Source organism: Melanerpes formicivorus, unplaced genomic scaffold, assembly GCF_026170545.1.
Source record: "Melanerpes formicivorus ecotype bairdi unplaced genomic scaffold, bMelFor1.0.p_v2 SCAF_8, whole genome shotgun sequence".
Lineage (NCBI taxonomy): Eukaryota > Metazoa > Chordata > Aves > Piciformes > Picidae > Melanerpes > Melanerpes formicivorus.
Window position 1 is genome coordinate 25343688 of NW_027142360.1, and position 22451 is coordinate 25366138.

At 43.2% G+C, this 22451-nt stretch overlaps 1 protein-coding gene across 1 annotated transcript in view; it reads right to left on the reverse strand.

Moving 5' to 3' along the window:
* Positions 1-22451, reverse strand: part of CFAP54 (cilia and flagella associated protein 54) — a 111876-nt gene that overhangs the window by 50093 nt on the left and 39332 nt on the right. Inside the window, exons 23-35 of the mRNA XM_068142887.1 lie at positions 20803-20988; positions 17911-18053; positions 15618-15765; positions 13691-13846; positions 12616-12738; positions 10689-10826; positions 8977-9073; positions 8578-8667; positions 8120-8246; positions 7018-7129; positions 5260-5372; positions 1865-2095; positions 863-999 (exon numbers count right to left, since the gene is read on the reverse strand). Of these exons, the coding sequence (XP_067998988.1) occupies positions 863-999; positions 1865-2095; positions 5260-5372; positions 7018-7129; positions 8120-8246; positions 8578-8667; positions 8977-9073; positions 10689-10826; positions 12616-12738; positions 13691-13846; positions 15618-15765; positions 17911-18053; positions 20803-20988 (1801 nt within the window). The remainder of the gene's footprint in view (positions 1-862; positions 1000-1864; positions 2096-5259; positions 5373-7017; positions 7130-8119; positions 8247-8577; positions 8668-8976; positions 9074-10688; positions 10827-12615; positions 12739-13690; positions 13847-15617; positions 15766-17910; positions 18054-20802; positions 20989-22451) is intronic.

Sequence of the window (22451 nt, forward strand, 5' to 3'; positions counted from 1 at the left end):
AGAGAATCAGTAAATTCAACTGCCATTTTTTGGTGGGAGCTTGGTGGATAAGGCAAAGAGGGTGGTTGGCTCCTACCTAAGGAAGACCTACATGAAGTGACAGGAGAGTTTTGCTCTCCACAGCTGAAGTGCTATTGAAAAGACAAGCTTAAGGTGGCTATGCAGACTACTCTGGGTTGACTTTTGCGTTATCGCCAATGCCTGAGGTGTCCAAGTCCTATATTTTACAATTACCTGTTGAACCCTCAGAGGATGTTACTGAAAACAGCTGAGAGAAGAGCCAAATGTAAAAGACAGAAAATTGAGGTAAAAGTGGGAGGAGATAAAAAATAGATCCTGAGGAATTCTCTGCCACAGGAAAACACTGGAGAGCAAACAATAGAGAAGGAAATCTCAATTACGCTACTTAACATTTGAAAGACAATAATAAAACTTCAATATATCATTTTAAGAAAGACTTATTGACCTGTTAGAAAATGGAAAGGAAGCCACAGGCCAAGTAACAACCAGGAAGCTGAGGAAAATAATTGCATTTAGAATAACCTGGAATATTATCAGTTTAATAGGTCTAAGCAGTGTGCAAATAAGAAGCCAATATCTCTGATTTATTAGAATATATAAACTTGATACTAGAGTGTAGGATAAAGAATAGCTACATGATTAAAAGCAACGTATTTATCAACACAATAAACAGTGCTCAGAGTTATTATAAATGACCCATGACTGACTATGACTTCTTTTACACAAGGTAAGCCAAAAAGAGAGCACTTTTGAAACCCAGATGAAGGCCAAGATAAAAATTCAGAGAAAGAAAGGAAAAGCTGAAAGGGATTGCAGTTGTGTACCCATTAAAAGTTCTTACACGTTTCTTTTTTGGTCACTCTTGACATTTTAAAGACAGGAGGAGTTGGTGTTGTCATGTTATTCTCTACAGCATCCCTCACCATGAGAACGCCAGAATTACTTAATGAGAATATATCAGGATCCAGAATATTGTAACTGCAGGATGGGAGAAAAAGAAGACAGCATTAAAAAAAAATCTTCATAAATAATATTTTTAAAAGGCTTTTGATATACACAGATAAAAAACAGTTTCTCAACAGTGGATTTTGATTATTTTACATCAGCTTTAGGAATCAGAAACAATGAACGACAAGCCAAAAGTTATAAGGAAGCAAAAAGTAGCACAGCATAGTACAGGTCAAAACTTTTCTCTGACCAGTCAAGTGGGCAACTGAAAATGTGCAGGTCACCAGCTATATAGAATCATAGACTCACACAATGGTCCAGGCTGGAAGGGACCTCCTGAGCTCATCCAGTCCAACCCCCTCTGCAGGGACATCCTCAACTAGATCAGGTTGCCCAGAGCCCTGTCGAGCCTCACCTTGAATATCTCCAGGAATGGGGCTGCAACTACCTCCCTGGGCAACCTGTTCCAGTTTTCCACTACTCTCATAGTAAAGGACTTCTTCCTAACATCCAATCTAAATCTGCTCTTCTCCAGCTTAAAGCCATTACCCCTTGTCCTGTCACTGCAGGCCTTTGTAAACAGTCTCTCTCCATCATTCCTGTAGGTTCTCTACTGGCAGGCTGCTATTAGGTCTCCCCAGAGCCTCCTCTTCTCCAGGCTCAACAACCCCAGCTCCCTCAGCCTATCCTCATGCTCCAAGCCCCTGATCATCTTCGTGGCCCTTCTCTGAACCCAGTCCATCAGGATAGAAAAGCAAAGCTTGCTCCATAGTAAATCAAACTACGTTTGGAAGCTGAGCTCTTCATGTAATAAACTGACTGATCTGTTTGCATTAATGACAACAACGCCCAGAGCTATGTTAACAGCAGTCCCCAGCAATGCAGGGAGATGTACCTGCTCAGATGCTGTGAGCCACAAATCCCAACGTTGTATTGCTCATCCAATTTCATTTTAAACAAGTTGTAGTGTGCAACTGCCAGGCAGATATTCATCTGAGATCTCCAGGGCATCTCTTCAAGATATATTTGCTTAAATATCTTTCGGTTTAAGTAATTCCTCACGAGTGGTTTCAGCAGTACCACTAAGTTGTGACGAGCTATTGTTAGCAACTCTTCCTCACTTTTCCTGAAAGAAAATATATTAAGTAGCAAAACATGAAACTGTGTTTTCTTGAGGCTCTGGAAAAGAAAAATAGTGGTAAAGATACACAGAAGTATCCCACTGTGTATCATGGATTTACAGATTCACAGATTGCATTGGCTTGGAAGGGGCCCTCAAAAGTCATCTTATCCTGCAGTTACCAGGGACACCTCCAACTAGATCAGGCTGACCAGGGCCACACCAATTCTTGCCTTGAATGTCTTCAGGGATGGGGCCTCAACCATATCCCTGGGCAACCTGTTTCAGTATTTCATCACTCCCATTGTAAAGAACTTCCTCCTGATGTCCCAAACTCTGCTCCAGTTTCAAACCATTGCACCTTGCCCTATCCCCACAGGCCCTTCTCTCCCCAGCCTTCCTGTAGGTCCCCTTCAGAGACTGAGATGCAATTACAAGGTCTCCCTGGAGCCTTCACTTCTCCAAGCTGAACAGCCCCAGTTCTTTCAGCCTGTCTTCACAGGACAGGTATTCCAGCTCTGATCATCCTCATGGCCCTACTCTGGACCCACTCCAGCAGGTCTGTGTCTCTTGTGTTGGTGTTCCCTTAGCTGGACACAGTGCTCCAAGTGAGGTCTCACCAGAACAGAGCAGATTGGTTGAATCACCTCTCTCAATCTGCTGGCCATGCAGACTTGTATTAACTCAGAAGCATATGACATATTTATTGCAAAAGGATTTGAGCTGCAGTCAAGAAAAGCAACTTTGCTTTCCCTCTTTAAACACACTTAGCACAGTAAATCCTATCTTAGATTTTTATCAGCTTCCAGAAGATATTTCTCTCACTACTCACAAAAAGTTTAGCTATTTGAAGCTATTTGTACTTGAATCATCCAAACAGATTATTACAGCAAATACAATGTGTTTCACACAGCCTCTTCAGGAGATGGAGGGTCTACTGCTACTATACTATAAACTGGGATCTTTGATTTTATTGCTGTGCTTTGGTAGCTAATCATCCTCAATGTGAAGTAAACTATTTCACATTTGGATGCCTGGCTTTAATTTCCAGCCACAGGTATATATATATATATATTTTATGTTTCTCTGCCAGATCAAACAGTTCTGTATTACCTGCACACATAAAATCCTGAGATCAAATCAAATCTCATTTTTATTGGTTTTCTTTATAAGCTGATCCCTTTATCAATCTAAGTTATTTGCCTGCTTTCTTGCTTTCCACCTTTAAAATGAAGGCAGAACAGTACATCATATACAACGCTGATCACATTATGCAACAATATTACTGTGCAAGATGTGAAAGAGTAGCTGAAGAAGCAAAAAAAGCCCATGATAAGATAAACTTCCCCCTTCCACTGAAGGCCATCAAAGTCAGTTCAATAGGGTGGGTTCTTTCTGTCACAGGAAAAAAGAATGGTTAAGCAAAGAGCTGGAGGGCAATTGAAGGCTGGAGAGGGACTTTTCATAGGGGTGTCTACCAATAGGACAAGGGGGGATGGTTTGAAGCTGAGGGAGAGGAGATTTAGATTGCATCTTAGGAAGAAGTTCTTCAATATAAGGGTGGTGAGACTCTGGAACAGGTTGCCCAGGGAGGTTGTGGATGCCTTCTCCCTGGTGGTGTTCAAGGCCAGGTTCAATGAGGCCTTGAGCAGCCAAGACTAGTTGTGCAGTGTTCCTGCCCATGGTGGGGAGGTTGGACTAGATGGTCTCTGAGGTCCCTTCCAACATAAGCCATTCTATGATTCTATGAAATAAATGGGTGGCTTAAGCAAATGAATGGGTGGCTTAAGCAAATGAATGCAATCATTTGCCAAGAAAATATGTAAATTAATTTTGATTTGTTTCTATCAAGAAATAGTTTTCCAAAAGCTATAGAACAACTAATCCAAAAAAAGACTAACAAAAGGATGCCAAAAGCACTCTGAAACCAGCTGAACATCAGGAACAAGTAAACATTGTTTATTAGACTCCTAAGAGGTAAGCTCCCCAGCCCAGTTTGAAGAGCATCATAGCATGCAGACAAACACAGCTTTTACACCACAGAATCACAGGAACATTCAGGTTGGAAAAAACCCTCAGGATCACCAAGTCCAACCCAGAACATTACTCTACAAGGTTCACCCCTTAACCATGTCCCCAAGCACCACATCCAAACTACCTTTAAACACATCCGGGGTTGGTGGCTCCAGCACCTCCCTGGGCAGCACATTCCAAAGCCTGACCACTCTTGTTGGGAATAAATGTTTCCTGCTGTCTAGTCTAAACCTACCCAGTCACAGCTTGAGGCCTCTTGTTCTATCACTAATTACCTGTGAGAAGAGACCAGCACCAAACTATTTAATACCCAAGAGTAGTGGAACATCCTGAAACTGGCCATATTAAGCATCTAGCAATCACTAAATGCCAATAATTCATGTTTGAATATTATTTTGATATCCATTCTTTCTCAATTACACTGGCTTCACACTCTGCCCCTTTTCCACCCCATCTGCCCCATTTTCCCCCTTTTTCTTCCTCCTCAAACCCAGAGCACCTGGGCTCTGTTGGAGTCTCCTCCCACCCCAGGTGTGGCCACTTTCCCTCCCCACCTATTCCTCCCCTATTTAATCCCCCCCAGGAAAAGCAGAAGCCCTAAGCTGAGCCCATCTGGGCTGAGGATCCTCCTCTCATCCCTGGTGAGTGCCCCTGGTGCACACTGGGTGTTGGTGGTGGTGACAACAAAGGCCGGGGGGCCTGGTGGCCCCCCGGTTGTTAGGGCCATGATTGATGACTCCTCCAATATCCTCCACAGGTTCTGCCTGGGGCTCCTTATGGGGCTGAGCTCCTCTGGGTGGTATCTTGGCTGGTTGAGGGTCTTGCCCCTAGCTCTGGGATGGGTGCAAGAATGGTGGTAGTGGATGGATCAACATTCTCAAGTTAACAGAAATTAAATATAATCTTTGATTATTAATACAGACTCCAAAATCTTCAATAGTTATCCTCTCAAACAGAAATGAAATTGTTCTCTTGAGTAGAAGCTCTCTTCATATCAAACTAAAACAGGGAAGTGAGTGGTCTGTTCAAAAATTCATCCATTTGATGGGGGGGGAAGGAGGTTTAAATAGAATAAACTAAAGTTCAGTCAAAATATGTTGCTCTTTATAGGAACCTGACAAGTTGTCTTCACTTACCCTTCTGCTTCTAGAGACTTTATTAAGATTGATTTCTTTCTGGATTGATGTTTATGTTGAATAGGACTCAAGGCTTCTTTCCTTGGTTTCTTCAGAGTTGATGCCTCTGATTTCTTTGAGGGTGAGGTTAGAATAGAATAGAATTAACCAGGTTGGAAGAGACCTTTGAGATCGAGTCACTAACAGAATCCCCAGGGTTGGAAGAGACCTCAAAGATCATCAAGTCCAACCTGTCACCACAGACCTCATGACTAAACTATGGCACATGGTGCCATGTATCATCCAACACTGTCTAATCAAATAACCACCCAGTGTCTCCCGAAACACCTCCAGTGATGGTGACTCCACCACCTCCCTGGGCAGCACATTCCAAAGGCCAATCTCTCTGTGAAGAATTTCTTCCTAACATCCAGCCTGAACCTCCCCTGGCATGGCTTGAGACTGTGTCCTCTTGTTCTGGTGCTGGTTGCCTGGAAGAAGAGACCAACCCCCACCTGGCTACTGTACTCTTTAAATCTTCCATGAAAATCTTGAAATATACTTAAAATGCCTACAGTATCAATTATTTGAGATATACAGCAGATTGACAAACAGTTCCAGGATTTACATACTGTTCTGCTTCTGCAGAAGTCAAAGTAAGACAGAAAAACAGAGATTTAATGTTCCAGGAGCTTCACCATTTTCCTGGAAGGTAAATGTCAAATGACACTAAGAAGGCATCCAGGTTCCCAAATGCCTTTCATTTATTACTGGCTTTCATCTCAAAAATAATGATAGTTCTTTTCCTATTCTGATAAAGAGCAAAATTGCAATGTAAGGCCTGAGAAAGAAAAGCCTTTCCCTAAGAAGAGGAGGCTGAGGGGAGACCTTATTGCTCTCTACAACTACCTGAAGGGAGGCTGTTGTGAGTTAGTCTCTTGTCCCTAATGACAGGACAAGAGGGAATGGCCTCAAGCTGGACCAGAGGAGGTTTAAGATTGACATGAGGAGAAAACTTCTACCTGAGAAGGCTGTCAGGCATTGGAACAGGTGCCCAGGGAGGCAGTTGAATTGCCATCCCTGGAGGTGTCTAAAAGCTGTGTAGATGTGGTGCTTGAGGATATGGCTTGATGTAGACTTGGTAGGGTTGGATTAATGGTTGGACTTGATGATCTTAAAGGTCTTTTACAGCCTAAATGATTCTCTGATTCTATGATTCTAATCTGTCTCAGACAATAGCAGCACTGCACCATTACTAGTGGGTTATGAGGGGGAAAACTCTTCCTCCAAAACAATGCAAATCCATTAGGATTGTTCTTACCTTCCAATAAAGGCAAACATTTATTTTGTAAGAACTATGAACAAAGAAATTCATTGTGCAATTAAAATGTCTGTATAAGGAGTCATGAAGAGTGCAAGCACAAGACCTAAGCCGATCTCTTTAATGCAACAGTACCCAAGCTGTTTCCTATTAACATGTTGAGGTTTCCAAAGGGAGCTGATGAAAGCCAAGTTTTCACTGCTTTTTGGAAATCATTAGCCTGACCCATCTCAAATTCCTCACAATTTTTGGTCTTTCAAATAAATCCCATGCCAGCTTTTTGCCCTGGTTTTGGGAGTGCAGAGGCGAGCTGAGGACTGGAGCTTGTCCTCCAAACTTCAGTAACTGTGCAGGCTTCCAGCTGAGGTTTGCATGAGACAGCTGTTAAAAATCCTTTCTCTTCTTATGGTATTGCTGCCCAGTAAAGACAGAAATGACTTCTTAAAAACAAAACTCACTTTCTGAGGCTTCCCAGCTCCTGCAGTGTGCTTCTCCATGCTTTCTGAGAGAGTGGGGGAGCTTATGATGGGTGTTGAATTTCCATTGCTGCTGAGGAAGTGATTGTTCCTCCTGCCAAACAATCAGTGTGAAAGTCACTACAATTGCCATCACTCATGCTGAACTCCTCCCATAGCTAAAGGGCTATCTTTGGGAGCAAAGTGAAGCACATGCAATTCCTACTTCACAAGGAGTTTTAAATTCAGGTTTTCTTTCCTTCTTCCCCTCTGGAAAATAGGAAGGTTTATCATAGATCTCTGAATTTACAGGCAACAATTACCTCGCCTTCCTAACTCCTAGTGAAACAAAACAGGATTGGACATGGCACTTGAAGCCATGAAGTTTAGTTAGTCATGAGGTGTTAGGTATTAGGTAATAGGTTGGACTTGATGATCTCTGAGGTCTTTCCCAACCTGGTTGATTCTGTGATTTTTCCAAATTCTGCAAAGAACTTATTCATGTCCCCTTTTTTTTACCAGCAATTCCTGTTCCCTGTAATAATTCTCTTCATTTACTATTTGCCCTTCAAATTTACTTGTGAGCATGTTTAAATGTTACAAAGTTGGAGTTAAATTTCTTGGGGATCTTCTGAGCTAAATGTCTACAATTTGGTTCCTTTTCAGTATCCATTGATAATCTTTTCAGTATAGGGTTTTATTTTGGACACTACACTGACAAGTTTGTTTCTGTTTTAACCCAACATACATATTATTATCCCACTTCCTCACAACAATAAGGCAAATAGGTGCTATAGAATAGAATTAACCAGGTTGGAAGAGACCTTTGAGATCATTGAGTCCAACCTATCATCCAACACTATCTAATCAAGACACTACAACAGGTTGTCCAGGGAGGCTGTGGATGTCCCCTCCCTGGAGGTGTTCAGGGCCAGGTTGAATGAGGCCTTGAGCAACCTGGGCTGGTGGGAGGTGTCCCTGCCCACAGCAGAGGGATTGGAACAAGATGATCTTGAAGGTCCCTTACAACCCAAACCATTCTATGAACTGTGACACTGATTACTCTAAGCAGACATTTTTCACTACTACCACAACAGAGCTTTACCTTTTCAAGTAAACTTGCACATCTTCTGCCCATTCCAGAACAGATTGGAACTTCTCTTCATTCAGAACTTTTTGCAGGACTTGAACAAAAAACTCAAGAAAACGTGATTTGTTCCTGAATTTCATCACTGCCACAAAGTAACCAATAATTAACAGGGCTTGTATTTATGGTGGGAAAGGTGCTGAATTGAGCCATAATTGCAGCTATGCCTTACATCTAAAATAATTTGGTGGTGCGTATTTCATGCACTAACTGTGACTGTATTACAATCTTTCTTGGTCTGTGTTTTACTTGATTCTGTATATTTGAAAACAAAGTGAAAACAAAGTTTCCAAGAAGGAAGCAGAGAGCTTGTGAGTGAGTTTCCAGTTTATTCCAAGCAAGAAGTAGAGAGCTTTACTGACAACTTTCTGCAGCAAAGAAGACTTTACAGTTAAAATAAACCCCAAGTATCCTACCTTCTCGAAAAGCATTGCTTGATGTCCAGCATGACACCACAGGGTAAAGGAGAAAAGGATCTTCCTGTCCTGTAAGCTCTGATCCACGAGCTAAACCAATAACCAAATCAAATCCATTATGGCACTGATAGTGTGTAACAGAAACTCTACCTGGAATCATAACTGAAGACTAGAAAAACTCTTCTTTAGCACGGAGTCTGCTTTTGACATTTCTCACTGTCCTCCCCAGAGACATTCAGAAGCTTTCTCTTTTCTACTATAAATAGCTGTCACTTAATGAACAGCTTATGGATGTGACTGATGAACTTCCAGGTACTATACTTAATGGTCAGGCTGTCTGGTGTTCAGCAGAGGTCTAACAAACTCCAAAGGAAAGGAGTGTTCTAAGAGCACACCTACCTGGTTTTGTCAGTCTGAGGAGGTTTGATTCAAGAGCATTTAGATTCTCTGTTGCTTTTTCCCTTGCAGCTAAGTCAGATGTCTTGGAAGAAATGGGCTGTAAGAGCGAATACTTAGTCAGGAAAACTTAGCAATCATAGAATGTTAGAGGTTGGAAGGGACCTCCAGAGATCAAGTCCAACCCCCCCTGACAAAGCAGGATCACCTAGGGTAGTTCACACAAGAATGTATCCAGGCAGGTTTTGAAAGACTCCAAAACCTCTGGGTTAGCTTTCACCCAACTAAAACCAACAGGTCAATAGTGAAGATTATATCAGATCCCAACTCCTCTAATTCTGTACCTGACCATTTCATTGATACTGTCTTAACTTTTTAAGTGAAACAAAGTTGATGTTCATAGTTGTCTTTTTTCTGTACAGGTTCAAACACTTGGCCATGATTCATTCTCCACTGATCTCCAAGGGAGTGAGTAGAGTTGCCTCTGCCACCAAATAAATTCTCGGGGAAGTCCCACATGCTACCACAACAACATACTGGAACAGATTGTTTGATAAAATATGTTGTGTTCCATGAAGAAAAAAATAGTCTGTGGATTATTTACTGCCTACAGAAATAAAAAATACTCCTCTGGAAAGAAAGTTCTTTGTCTTTTATTTTCACTCTGAAAAAGTAGCTTCCAGTCAGTTCTACTTAGCTCAAGATATTATATTGTTCCTATCATCTTTGATCCCGTTCTGGCTTTTTTTGTTATGAACCTGGGACCAGCTAATACAAATTCACTAATAAACAATGGACAAAACTTTGTCCTGGATCCTCACAACTTGTTGTATGTCTTTAATTTCAGTATTAAGGACTTGAAGTTCAAAAGTTCTTCCTCCGATGAGAAATATTGCCCAGTCTACAGCAGTACCAACCAGCTGCTGCACAAAAAAGAGGCTACGCTGCTACACTGCATAGACTATTTTTACTCTTCTTATTGTTGAGGGAATGCTTTTTTAGACAGAAAAAAATCCTAGCATCTGTGAAGATTGGTTAAGGATTCTTGTACAAGGATCCTGAAGATCTTTGTGGCTCTGAGCCATAATCATAGAATCAATCATAGAATTGTTAGGGGTGGAAGGGACCTCAAGATCATCCAGTTCCAACCCCCTGCCATGGGCAGGGACACCTCACACTACAGCAGGTTGCCCAAAGCCACATCAGCCTGGCCCTAAAAACCTCCAGGGATGAGGCTTCCACCACCTCCCTGGACAATCTCTTCCAGTGTCTCACCACCCTCATGGGGAAGAACTTCTTTCTCACATCCAATCTGAATCTACCCAATCTTGCTCCATTTCCCCCAGTCCTATCACTCCCTGACACCCTCAGAAGTCCCTCTCCAGCTTTCCTTGTAGACCCCTTTAAGATACTGGATGGCCACAATTAGGTCTCCTTGGAGCCTTCCCTTCCCCAAACTGAATAGCCCCAACTCCCTACTGCCAGCCCCCTCACCAGCTGAACAAGAGGAGACCCTGCACCCACTGCAATTGCTCTTAACTAAGATGGTTACAATTGAGCAGAAGCTTTTCTGCTGCCCTTTGGGAATTCCTATTCCACAGAGAAACTCTTCATCTGTGCAAACACTTCTAACACAAAAAGGCAGCAAACGAAGCCTTTGAAATAATAGAATACAGTATTGGGAGAGGAGAAGTAGTAAAATCCAGAGCAGTTACTTTAACTTCCTTGTGTGTTTCCTCAGTGCTCACAGCTTGTGGCAGGCAGGGTGAGCCTGCTGCTGAAGAATCCAACAATTTTTTCCCATAGTTCACAATAATCACTGCCAGTTCATATTCTTTCCATGAACGTAGAACCTATCAAAGAGTCATCTGTTACCTGTTGTATTTTTGTGCAACATGCAGTGATTCATTATTGTCTACTTTTAGTTGTCAAAATGCAGGCATATTATGAAGAGAAACTAATTTCACAACACTTAAGATGCAGGGGGGGAAAACACAAACAAAAAAACCCCATACCCAGGACTATAGACCTGTAAAATCATTGGAATTTCAGTGTGTATCTCTGTGCTCTGCTTAACCTATCCCTCAGAGAATAGCAGGACATAACCAGAAGTATCTGTTTCTGTGGCTGACATTCTCCCTCTTCTCAGGCAGTGCTGCTATCAAAGAATGTAAAGGGTAACTAAATGATGCTCCTTTGCCTCTCTTATACCTTTGAAAATCCCAGGAGAGGGGAAATTCCTTGATTCAAAGTATGAAGTTTATAAATGAGCAGTGTAGGGAATGCTTTTGGAGGGCTTTGTCTTCTTTAGATGGAGCTCAAAGGAAGGCAACTTCAGGTTACCTGCTCTGCTCTCAAACCTCCTGCTCTGTGAAAGGTAACTTCAGGTTAGGATGTTTGCCTTTGGGATACACAAAGTAAGGGCACAGGTTACTTTAGGATAATTACAGTACATGGCCTGTGACTCAACAGAAAGCCATACACCATGGATTTATCAGAAGCCTTTGCAAGTCACTCATTCTGTTTGTTGTTCTGTTGAAAGCCTCTCTCTAAAAAAAACAGAAAACAGCCAGCAGTGCAATCAGCCAGCCAGTCAGCTGGGGAATCCAACAAACACTGTGTATCAAGGGTCCTAATAGGCTTTATTGGCCTTGATAGCTCTACCTTCAGCTCAGGCTTGAGCCTCCAGACCTGCCTGCTCCTGTGTGGCAGGAGTGCAGGTCTCCAGCATGTTTCAAGTCATGCCTGGGTCTAGCAAAGGATGCACTGGTCTGGATACCTGATGCATGGCCTGCCTCCTCAGCTTGACCTCAGAATGTTCCCATCACGATGGAGCAGCCTGCTGGGCTGTGTGTGAACCTAGCTACCCTCACCAGACCTGATCCTAACCTGTAGACTGACTTCCTAGCTTCACCTCAGACCTGTATCATGATTAAACAAGGTGTTTGTGTTCCTGCCAGCACGTGGGACTAAACAGCACAAATCTCTTGTGTCTAATTAGCAAATAAGCCAGATATGCTAATCTGATTAAAGCTACAAGTGTGGCTTATCTGCAGTAAATACACTATTACATTTCTATACTACATATGGGCCTTATCAAAAGCAGTGCTACCTTCAGTGTAAAAGTGCCCACAATGATAGAAAATGAGAGGATGACAGAAAATGCACATTTCATGGCATGGACTAATAGCTACAGTCTGTTTTCTGAACAAATGAATATTCTCAATTCTATTAACAAGTCCAAATGTCATTATTATTGAAAAAGCACTGATACAAATGCTAGTGATAAATATTTCTATCCCTTGGCTATTTAAGTGTGTCAGGTTTAAAAGCTCTCTCTGAAGGCCAGCTTACTAAAGGGTTTTTTTATTTCCCCTGAATGACAAGAGAATCATAGAATGGTTTGGGTTGGAAGGGACCTCGAAGATCATCCAGTCCCAACCCCTCTGCCATGGGCAGGGACACCTCCCACCAGCCCAGGTTGCTCAAGGCCTCACCCAACCTCATCTCAAGCACCTCCATGGATGGGGCATCCATCATCTCCTTGAACAACCTGTTCCAGTGCCTCACTACCATCACTGCAAAGAATTTCTTCCTAATATAGCTTAAACTAAGCTCTAGGCACAGTAATACAGACCATACCTTTGCTGTATAAAATGAGGTGCAAGCTATCATGTGCTGAATACTCTCATAATACCCTGACTTTTTCCTCTGCAAAGCAGCACTTGGAATTTCTTGAAGGACAGCCAAGCACTTAATGAGGATCTGTGAAAAACATACACACAAACAAAAGAAAAAGCCAAGGGTTAAACCAAAGTTTGGAGTCTTCATCAGAGGTAGAAGCTTGTACTTCTGTGCAGCCTGTTGTATTTGATGGCAAACATTACAAACACCTTGCAATCTAACAGATAGGATGATATGCTAGGTCTTCAAAGAGCCAGGACTAAAATTCCCACTGAATGAACAGTGTCAAGATTTCAACCACAGGCCTTTGGAATAAATGAGATGCTGACAGAAAATCTCAGCTATTAACTTACAGGTCCATCCTGGATATTTTATTTGGGTTTGGTTTTGGCTGATTTGATGAACATGGAATCAAAGAATGGTTAATTCAGTGGGATGACATACTCCTAGGGAAGGACTGCTTAAAAATACATTGAGGTGGTCTTCATTTTATACAAAATGAAAATGTTTCCTCTGGGCTCTGAGAATAAAAGATATCTTTTCCCCTTTTTCTATCTATCAGGCAAGGAAAGAACAAGAGCTGGAAAGAGGGTGGTGGAACCCTGGAACAGGTTGCGGGGGAGGTGGTTGAGGCCCCATCCCTGGAGATATTCAAGGACTCAACGAGGCCCTGGGCAACCTGATCTAATTGAGGATGTCCCTGCTGACTGTGGGGAGGTCAGACTGGATGAGCTTTGGAGGTCCCTTCCAGCCTGGACCATTCTATGACTGAACTACTTTTCCATTTCATTATGAAATCTGAAAGAGAAGCCCTTTCCAGGGGGTAGCTATGCCTTTAGCAAGTCATCACATGCACCAAACACCAATGCACTGGAAACACACAAACCCATAAGAGTCTTTACTTTCAGCACCTACTAAAAAGTCAAAGCCTGGACATTTAGCTCTCCCATTCTTCATTTCATTTCAAGTTGAATTCCAATCACTATAACAGCAGAACTTAAATGCCAGCTGCTTTGTCTTAAAATGCTTTCACCTGAATTACTGGCACTGCAGAAATCTTGTGATAAATCATTGGAGCAAGGAGCCCATAACATTGTACCACAGACTGCAGGGTGTAGCTTGTATCATTCAACCAGTTGCTGAGTTCAATGGCCACAGTCATTCTTTCACATTCTGCTAACCTGGCAACCTGTGGGGGAAAAAAGGCAAAACAAAAACAACAACAACAAACCACAACAAAAAAACAAAGCATCAAAACCAAACAGAAAAATAAAAATAACCAAACAAAACCCACAAAAAGAAAACCCAAACACCACCACATTTGGATTAAAATATCAATTCTGCTGTTTAAAATCAGTTGAGGGTAAAGGAAGACAGATCATGGAATCAATAAGGTTGGAAAAGACCTCAGAGATCATCAAGTCCAACCTGTCACCCAACCCCTCCTGACTAACTAAACCATGGCACCAAGTGCCACGTCCAATCCCCTCTTGGACACCTCCAGGGATGGTGACTCCACCACCTCCCTGGGCAGCACATTCCAGGGCCCAATTATTCTTCCTGTGAAGAACTTTCTTCTCACCTCCAGCCTAAATTTTCCCTGCCACAGCTTGAGACTGTGTCCTCTTGTTCTGGTGCTGGTTGCCTGGGAGAAGAGACCGACCCCCACCTGGCTACAACCTCTCTTCAGGCAGTTGTAGAGAGCAAGAAGGTCTCCCCTGAGCCTCCTCTTCCCCAGGCTAAACACCCCCAGATCCCTTAGTCTCTCCTCACAGGGCTTGTATAACTGCAGTGTAAAAGCAGTGTAAGCAGCAAGCAAGGTAAAAGTTTGATAATGAATTTACATTGACCTTTGTTAGAAGCACATAAATGCGACATCATTCATGATTTTAGAGGAAATGATTGCTCCAAAGCTAATTGTGCCCTCTGAAATTACCTGTGTAATTTCACCAGCCTGGTTAACAGCCTCAGCCTGTGTGGAGTGGAAGTTTCACATCTTACCTCTCAGAGGAGGTTAAGGGGAGGGTGACAATTCCTTCCCTTCTTTTCCAGTTCCCTGCTGCAGACCTTGCATGTGTGAGCAGACCCAGCAAAGTCACTGAGTAATCAACTGCTCACATTTTTCCATGACAAGTACTTCAGCAAAGAAAGAGCAGAATAGGAATGTTTAGTCTGGAGAAGAGAAGGCTCCAAGGAGACCTAATTGTGGCCTTCCAGTATCTGAAGGGGGCTACAAGAAAGCTGGGGAGAGACTTTTGAGGGTATCAGGAAGTGATAGGACTGGGGGGAATGGAGCAAAACTAGAAATGGGGAGATTGAGATTGGAAGTTAGGAAGAAGTTCTTCCCCATAAGGGTGGTGAGACACTGGCACAGGTTGCCCAGGGAGGTGGTGGAAGCCTCATCCCTGGAGGTTTTTGCAGCCAGGCTGGCTGTGGCTGTGGGAACTAGCTGTAATGTGAGATGTCCCTGCCCATGGCAGGGAGGTTGGAACTGGCTGATCCTTGAGGTCCCTCTACTACAAGAAAGTCTGAGATAAGAGACATTTAGTATTAAACTCGTGAAACCCTGTTCAAAATTCACTATTACTGCAAATATATATATATGTATGAAAAAGCAGAAATGCTCAAAATGAAAAATCCAAGGAGCATCTTAGTAAGACAAAAATGACTGTGGTTAGACTTCATTCTTAAATTACAGCCTACCACCACTTAAATAAAGGAAAATCCTTCCTGAGTTGGAATCAGTGGGCTTGGGATTAGGCAACAATTGATTCAGAAACCCTCTTTCCACCAGGAAAGAAAATAGTCCACAGCTGCTAAAATACTTCAGAGAGGAAGAGCAGATACCAATTAATCTGCAAACAGGATTAGTAAATTGCAACATTCATCTTGCAGATCTGAGATGAAGATGATCAAAGAGTAAAAATCAAACCCAGTGCATTATTTTAAGCCACACATACTTGTTCCTTATAAAGCACTTCACTGGAATGGATGGAATCACAGAAGAGTGCTCTTTCCATGACACCAATGTCACAGGCAACGAATATATTCCTCAGGAAAAGCTGCAGGGTTATAGGAGAAGTCCGAGACAGAGCTTCAAAACGTAACCTACAAACCATAAAACAGTAAAAGCCAGTGAGTGATGATTTGGGTATCACAGGCCTGGAACTGCATCAGAGTAAAATGCAGGCTGGAGTTTCAAGCTGATGGACCCCCCCAAGAAAAAACAAAATAGGTTACTGTAACTACTTTTTGGAAATAAAGTTTATACATAAACCTGAAAAAATGGCTTGAGGTTTCTAATATCAGAGAGGAGAGGAGAGGAGAGAAGAGAGGAGGAGAGAAGTGAAGAGAGGAGGAGAGAAGTGAAGAGAGGAGGAGAGAAGTGAAGAGAGGAGGAGAGAAGTGAAGTGAAGTGAAGAGAAGAGAAGAGAAGAGAAGAGAAGAGAAGAGAAGAGAAGAGAAGAGAAGAGAAGAGAAGAGAAGAGAAGAGAAGAGAAGAGAAGAGAAGAGAAGAGAAGAGAAGAGAAGAGAAGAGAAGAGAAGAGAAGAGAAGAGAAGAGAAGAGAAGAGAAGAGAAGAGAAGATGAGAGAAGAGAGGAAAAGAGAATAGAGGTGAAGAGGATAGAGAGGATAAGAGGGAAGAAGCAAAGCAAAGCATAAGACTCTACTCTTTCTCGAAGTGTTGTCCACTTTTTATTGTCCTAAGACAGCTTTAACTTGGCTGTTTTAATTAATCCAGAGAAATTTACTTGGAACTTCCTTTGTAAACTTGGGATGCCACAGTTTGTTTATTGGAACTGTCTCCTCTTACACCTTCTTTCGCTGTATTCTGACTGTGCCACATGCAGTTGTGAAGTCCATTACTAAGTGTTAGCATTCTCCTTTTGGTCACTGATGTATTGTAATTATGAGAAGAACCTCTTCTCTTCTGCCTGCATTTTTGTTGTTGCTACTTGGGTGGGTTTTTTTTCCTTCCCCGGCAGTAGAGGGCATTTGTGTTTGTTATATATTTTTACACAGTTTTGCTACAGGAAAAATCCTGTGAAGTATGAGAAAGAAATTCCTCCTTTTTCCTCGAGTCTATTTCCTAAAAGAGGCTGAAGCTCAAGAAGTAGGCACAGTCACACACTTGACATTACCGAGCCATCAACAGGGCTTCTGGCTGGCAACAAGAGGTTTCCTTTCCTTTCAGCTCCCTCTACTGTTTCCCTAAATCCTACCTACTTTCAAGCTAGCCTGTTAATTTCTTAGCAACTGATCAGTGAAACTGAAACTGCCTTGTTTCATGTTTGATACTGCAGCTTTGAGAATCTTCCACATTCTGTGAGTAGACAGATAAACAAATAGATTTTTAAAAGAATTTCAGCATGGAGAGAACTGCCAGAAAAGTAAAATGCCTGACACTGCTTTGCACAGCTGCTCAAGTTTTTTCTCTTGTCATTTGATTTGCCTGAAAGTAGCTTCATTCAAATGTTACTTCTAGAGGGAGAGGAGAGGGAGAGGAGAGGGAGAGGAGAGGGAGAGGGGAGGAGAGGGGAGGAGAGGAGAGGGGAGGGGAGGGGAGGGGAGGGGAGGGGAGGGGAGGGGAGGGGAGGGGAGGGGAGGGGAGGGGAGGGGAATTTAAGTGAATGTAACTGCAGAATTTCAAGGTGGGCTTTGTCCCCATTGAATATCTGTGATATTATTATTGAACATTTCAAATGTATTTATAAAGGAATTCGTTTGAAATCCCTGCTCTAAATTACTGCAGTCCATTCAAGGATTATCAGTAGATTTACAAAGCCTCCTCAAAGCATAATTAGCAAAGCATCTCCTCGTTTCGGGTAGTTCCTGACATAACTTCCACAACTCCTGAACTCTGCTGCCCCCTTAATTAGGAAGTGAAGAACTTAGTGCCTATTACCCATTCTGCATATGAAAATGCCTCCCACAAAATTAATAGCCACTCCATAAATGTTTCCCAATTATCTTTGGAAAACAATCATTACAGAGAGCTGTAAATGCTAGGAGCTCCATAAATAACCACAGATCCTCTGCTAATTATAAAAGGCTATTTTTGTAACATGTTTCACACCCTTTCTTTTTTTCACTCAGTGCTTTTTCATGCTGCAAACCTGAACTAAATTTCACAACCTGCTACTCCTTGATGTAAAATGTGCACCCCAATAATTAACTGGTTTTTAAATGGGGGTTGGTTTGTTGGTTTGGGGGGGTTTGGGGTTTGGGGTTGTCTTTTTTTTTGCCATTTACCTTTTTTCAGATAGAGTCAAATGGCTGTGTGCAGAAATAACAGCTGCAGTGGCAGGCACTGGAGAAGAAGTTGAAACAAAATAATCCCACATTGGTGAAAATGCTTCTCTGGCTAAAGTGTAGTTGCCTGTCTGATAGGCTACCTGCAATAAAAAATAAACCAGATTAAAGGGAAAATGAGGAAGCTTCTCTGTTCATCAAATAACCCAGCCAAATATGATGTATGTTGCATGAAGTCCAACAAGGCCAAGAGCCAGGTCCTCCACCTGAGTCACAGCATCCCCATGGTAAGCTATAGACTTGGGGATGTGTGGTTGGAAAGCTGAGGCTTGGACAGGAACCTCGGGGTATTAGCTGACAGCCAGCTGAATGTGAGCCTGCAGTGCCCAGGTGGCCAAAAAGGCCAGTGGCATCCTGGCGTGGAGTGGAAACACTGCAGCCAGCAGGGACAGGGAGGGGATCATCCCCCTGTGCTCAGCACTGGAGAGGCCACACCTTGAGTGTTGTGTTCAGTTCTGAGGGGCACTACAGGAAGGACACCCAGGGGCTGGGGCACGTCCAGAGAAGGACAATGAGGGTGGTGAAGGGTCTGGAGCACCTGGCCTAGGAGGAACGTCTGAGGGAGCTGGTGGTGTTCAGGCTGGAGAAGAGGAGGCTGAGAGGAGACCTCATTGCTCTCTACAACTGAAAGGAGGCTGGAGCAAGGAGGGGGAAGCCTCTTCTCCTTGGTGACAAGCAACAGGACCAGAGGAAATGGTTTCAAGCTGCACCAGGGGACGTTGAGGCTGGATAGTAGGAAATATTTCTTCACTGAAAGGGTTCTCAAACACTGGAATGGGCTGCCCAGGGCATTGCTGGAGTAACCATCCCTGGAGGTGTTTAAGCAGTGTGTGGACTTGGTGCTTAGGGATATGATTTAGTGTTGACCTTTCAGTGCTGGATCAAAGGCTGGACTGGATGAGCTTGAAGGTCTCTTCCAACTGGATGGATTCTGTGATATTATGAAGACAGGTTTTAAATCCCCCACCCTAAGCAGGAACATTTACAGTTACTGCAAGAACATTCTGACCTATTTGAATAAAACATATGCACTAGCAATCTGGTTCTGCTAATAGTTTGCCTTCAGAATTAGCATCAGAGAAGGTAAAAGTTTGTTGATGGTTAGCCAAGGCTCTAACAGCCCTCTGTGGAATACCTCATGGGTATTCTGCTACAGTTTTTGAAGGCATATTACTTCATCTAGGTTCATTTTACTTCTGCTAATACTGCAGAATGCTCTGCTGCTCTGAGATGTAAACAGAGCCCCAGAAGGAGGGATAAAGTCATGTGGATACCTCTTGTTCTGGAACATTTTAGGAAATCTTCTAACTGTTTCCCATATGGATTATTAAGGGATTTGAATACCTCTCCTATGAAGTAAAACTGAGAGCCCTGGGGCTGTTTAGTCAGGAGAAGAGAAGGCTGAGAGGGGATCTGATCAATGTCAGAACAAGAGGACACAGTCTCAAGCTGCACCAGGGGAGGTTTAGGCTGGATGTTAAGAAGTTGTTCTTCCCAGAAAGAGAGATTGGCCATTGGAATGTGCTGCCCAGGGAGGTGGTGGAGTCACCATCCCTGGAGGTGTTTAGGAAGAGACTGGATGAGGCACTTGGTGCCGTGGTTTAGTTGATTAGATGGTGTTGGATGATAGGTTGGACTCAATGATCTCAAAGGTCTTTTCCAACCTGGTTGATTCGATTCTGTATTTAAAGGCATTACCAATAATGTCTGTAAATATCTGAGGAGTGGCTGTCAAGATGAAGGTGCCAGCTCTTGTTGGTGGTGCCCAGTAATAGGACAAGGAACAACAGGTACAAGCTAGAACACAGGAAGTTCCACCTCAGCATGAGGAGACACTTCTTTACTGTGAGGGTGCTGTAACACTGGAGCAGAGATGTTGTGGAGTCTCCTTCTCTGGAGACTTTCCAAGCCTGCCTGGATGCATTTCTGCGTGGCCTGCCCTAGGTGACCCTGCTTTGGCAGGGAGGTTGGACTCAGTGATCTCTGGGGGTCCCTTCCAACCCCTCCCAGTCTATGATCTGATCTCCAGGCTTAGACAGTTTCACTTTTCTCCATGCCACACTGTTGTAAACTTTCTTTATTGAGAATACAGAAAATCCTTTTAAAGGTTTGACTGAGCTTTTGTGCTCTTCCACAAGACACTCCAAAAATTATTTCAACAGGGAAACAGTTGGGTTTGAAACCTGGTATGCTCCATCACATTTTTCATCCCTTATTGGGATGAGTAATAAGCTGATTTGCAGCACTCAGTTTCAACCACAAACAGAATTCACAGAATTAATACCAGGCTGGAAGGGATCTGAAGCATCACCTAGTCCAAAACCAAACCAAATTATAAAAAGAAGAGGAAAGAAGCTGAATCCAGACTGAAAAAGAGGAACAGGGGTAATAAAACTAAGAGACATCTTTCCCCTTAACTTAGAATTCCCAATCATGTTGGGTGATCATTTTGAATTAAGACTTGGCCAGCTCAAATCTGCCATTTGTCCACATTGCCATGCTAAAATTGGGATCTGTGCAAGCTTCTGGCAAGACAGTTTAGAGCTTTTACCCAAAGAAGTTTTAGAGCTGCAAGTAAAAACCAGTCTATCACAAGCAAATTGAATTACAAGCAAATTAAAGTGTTTAACACTGGCACAGGTTGCCCAGGGAGATGGTGGAAGCTTTACCCCTGGAGGTTTTTGCAGCCAGGCTGGATGTGGCTGTGAGCAACCTGCTCTAGTGTGAGGTATCCCTGCCCATGGCAGGGGGTTGGAACTGGCTGAGCCTTGAGGTCCCTTCCAACCCTGACAGTTCTATGATTCTATGATTACCAAAGATTCTAAACCCTACCTGAGTTAGATAGGCTCGAACAGTAGTGGCAGAAAGAGGTGGATAAGCAAGGATTGGCTTAGTTGTTTCCCCAATGGCATCACCAATGAGTTTTCCATCGGCAGCATATGCTGCCACTGCAAATATGTACTTCTCATTGGTCTCTAAACCTTGGATTTCCAAGAGGCTCTTCCCATCAGCTGGCACCTATCAAGAAATTATCATTTTTTTTTAATTCTGGTTACACCCACTGCCCACACCAAAACCAAACCTCAAATTCTAAACCCTTATGGTCAGATAAATTGCTCAATGGTCTTGGATACAATCAAAGTACAACCCAGATGAACAGACATGTTGTGTTTCCATGTAATACTAGGCCCCTGCAAACAGTGAAATGACAGGGAGGGGGAATATCAGTTTTCTCTGGAATGCTTTGGAGTAGACACAGCACATAAACTCAGAAATAACTGGACCTGGAGTTTCTGTCCATTTGCACATTCATGCTGTGCATGCTTGCAGTCACCAAGCTGGATACACTCTAGCCAGAAAATGAGCATATGGCTCTCCTCTGTACATGCCACATGTGTGTGAGATATGGGCAAGGGGAAGTCTGAAGTCCTCTCATCATCATAACTCTGTGAAACTGTGATGAAGAGGAAAGTTCTTCACTGAGAGAGTCAATATCCATTGGAATGTGCTGCCCAGGGAGGTGATGGAGTCACCATCCCTGGAGGTGTTCAAGAGGGGATTGGACGTGGCACTTGGTGCCATGGTCTAGTCATGAGGTCTGCGGTGACAGGTTGGACTCGATGATCTTTGAGGTCTCTTCCAACCTTAGTGATACTGATACTGGCAATGTGCAATTCCGCCGCGTGTCCACCAGAGGGCGACTCGACAGCACGTTGGCGGCTGCTAACGCTACACAGAGAATATTACAACGAGGCTTGAAGGGCGAATGTGATGCTGCTAGACGCAGGTGCTTTGAGCTGAATGTCGGCGAGTGGAAAGCATGTGAGAAACAAACAACATATTTTTAAACTCTTCCCTTCATTTTTCCTTGTATTAGTTGTCCACTTGCATGGCTCCCTCCTGACTGGCATTTTCCACTTTCCCTTCCATAACCAGGACAACTTACATAAATTAAGTCTTTAGGATCTTGAAAGAACAAATAACTGACACAGTGCCTGATGCACAACATGAGAAATGAGGGCAGTACAACACAGCATTCAATTATTATCTGCCTTTTCTTCAGGAGACCTCTGGAGAGGCTGAGGGAGCTGGGGTTGCTTAAGCCTGGAGAACAGGAGGCTCAGGGGAGACTTTAATGCTGTCTACAACTACCTGAAGGGAGGTTGTAGACAAGTGGGGATTGGTCTCTTCTCCCAGGCAAGCAGCACCAGAACAAGGGGACACAGTCTCAAGCTGCACCAGGGGAGGTTTAGGATGGATGTTAGGAAGAAATTCTTCATAGAATGAATGATTGGCCATTGGAATGTGCTGCCCAGGGAGGTGGTGGAGTCACCATCACTGGAGGTGTTTAGGAAGAGACTTGATGGGGTGCTTGGTGCCATGGTTTAGTTGATTAGATGGTGTTGGATGATAGGTTGGACTCGATGATCTCAAAGGTCTTTTCCAACCTAGTTAATTCTATTCTCTCAGTCTGGGCAGGG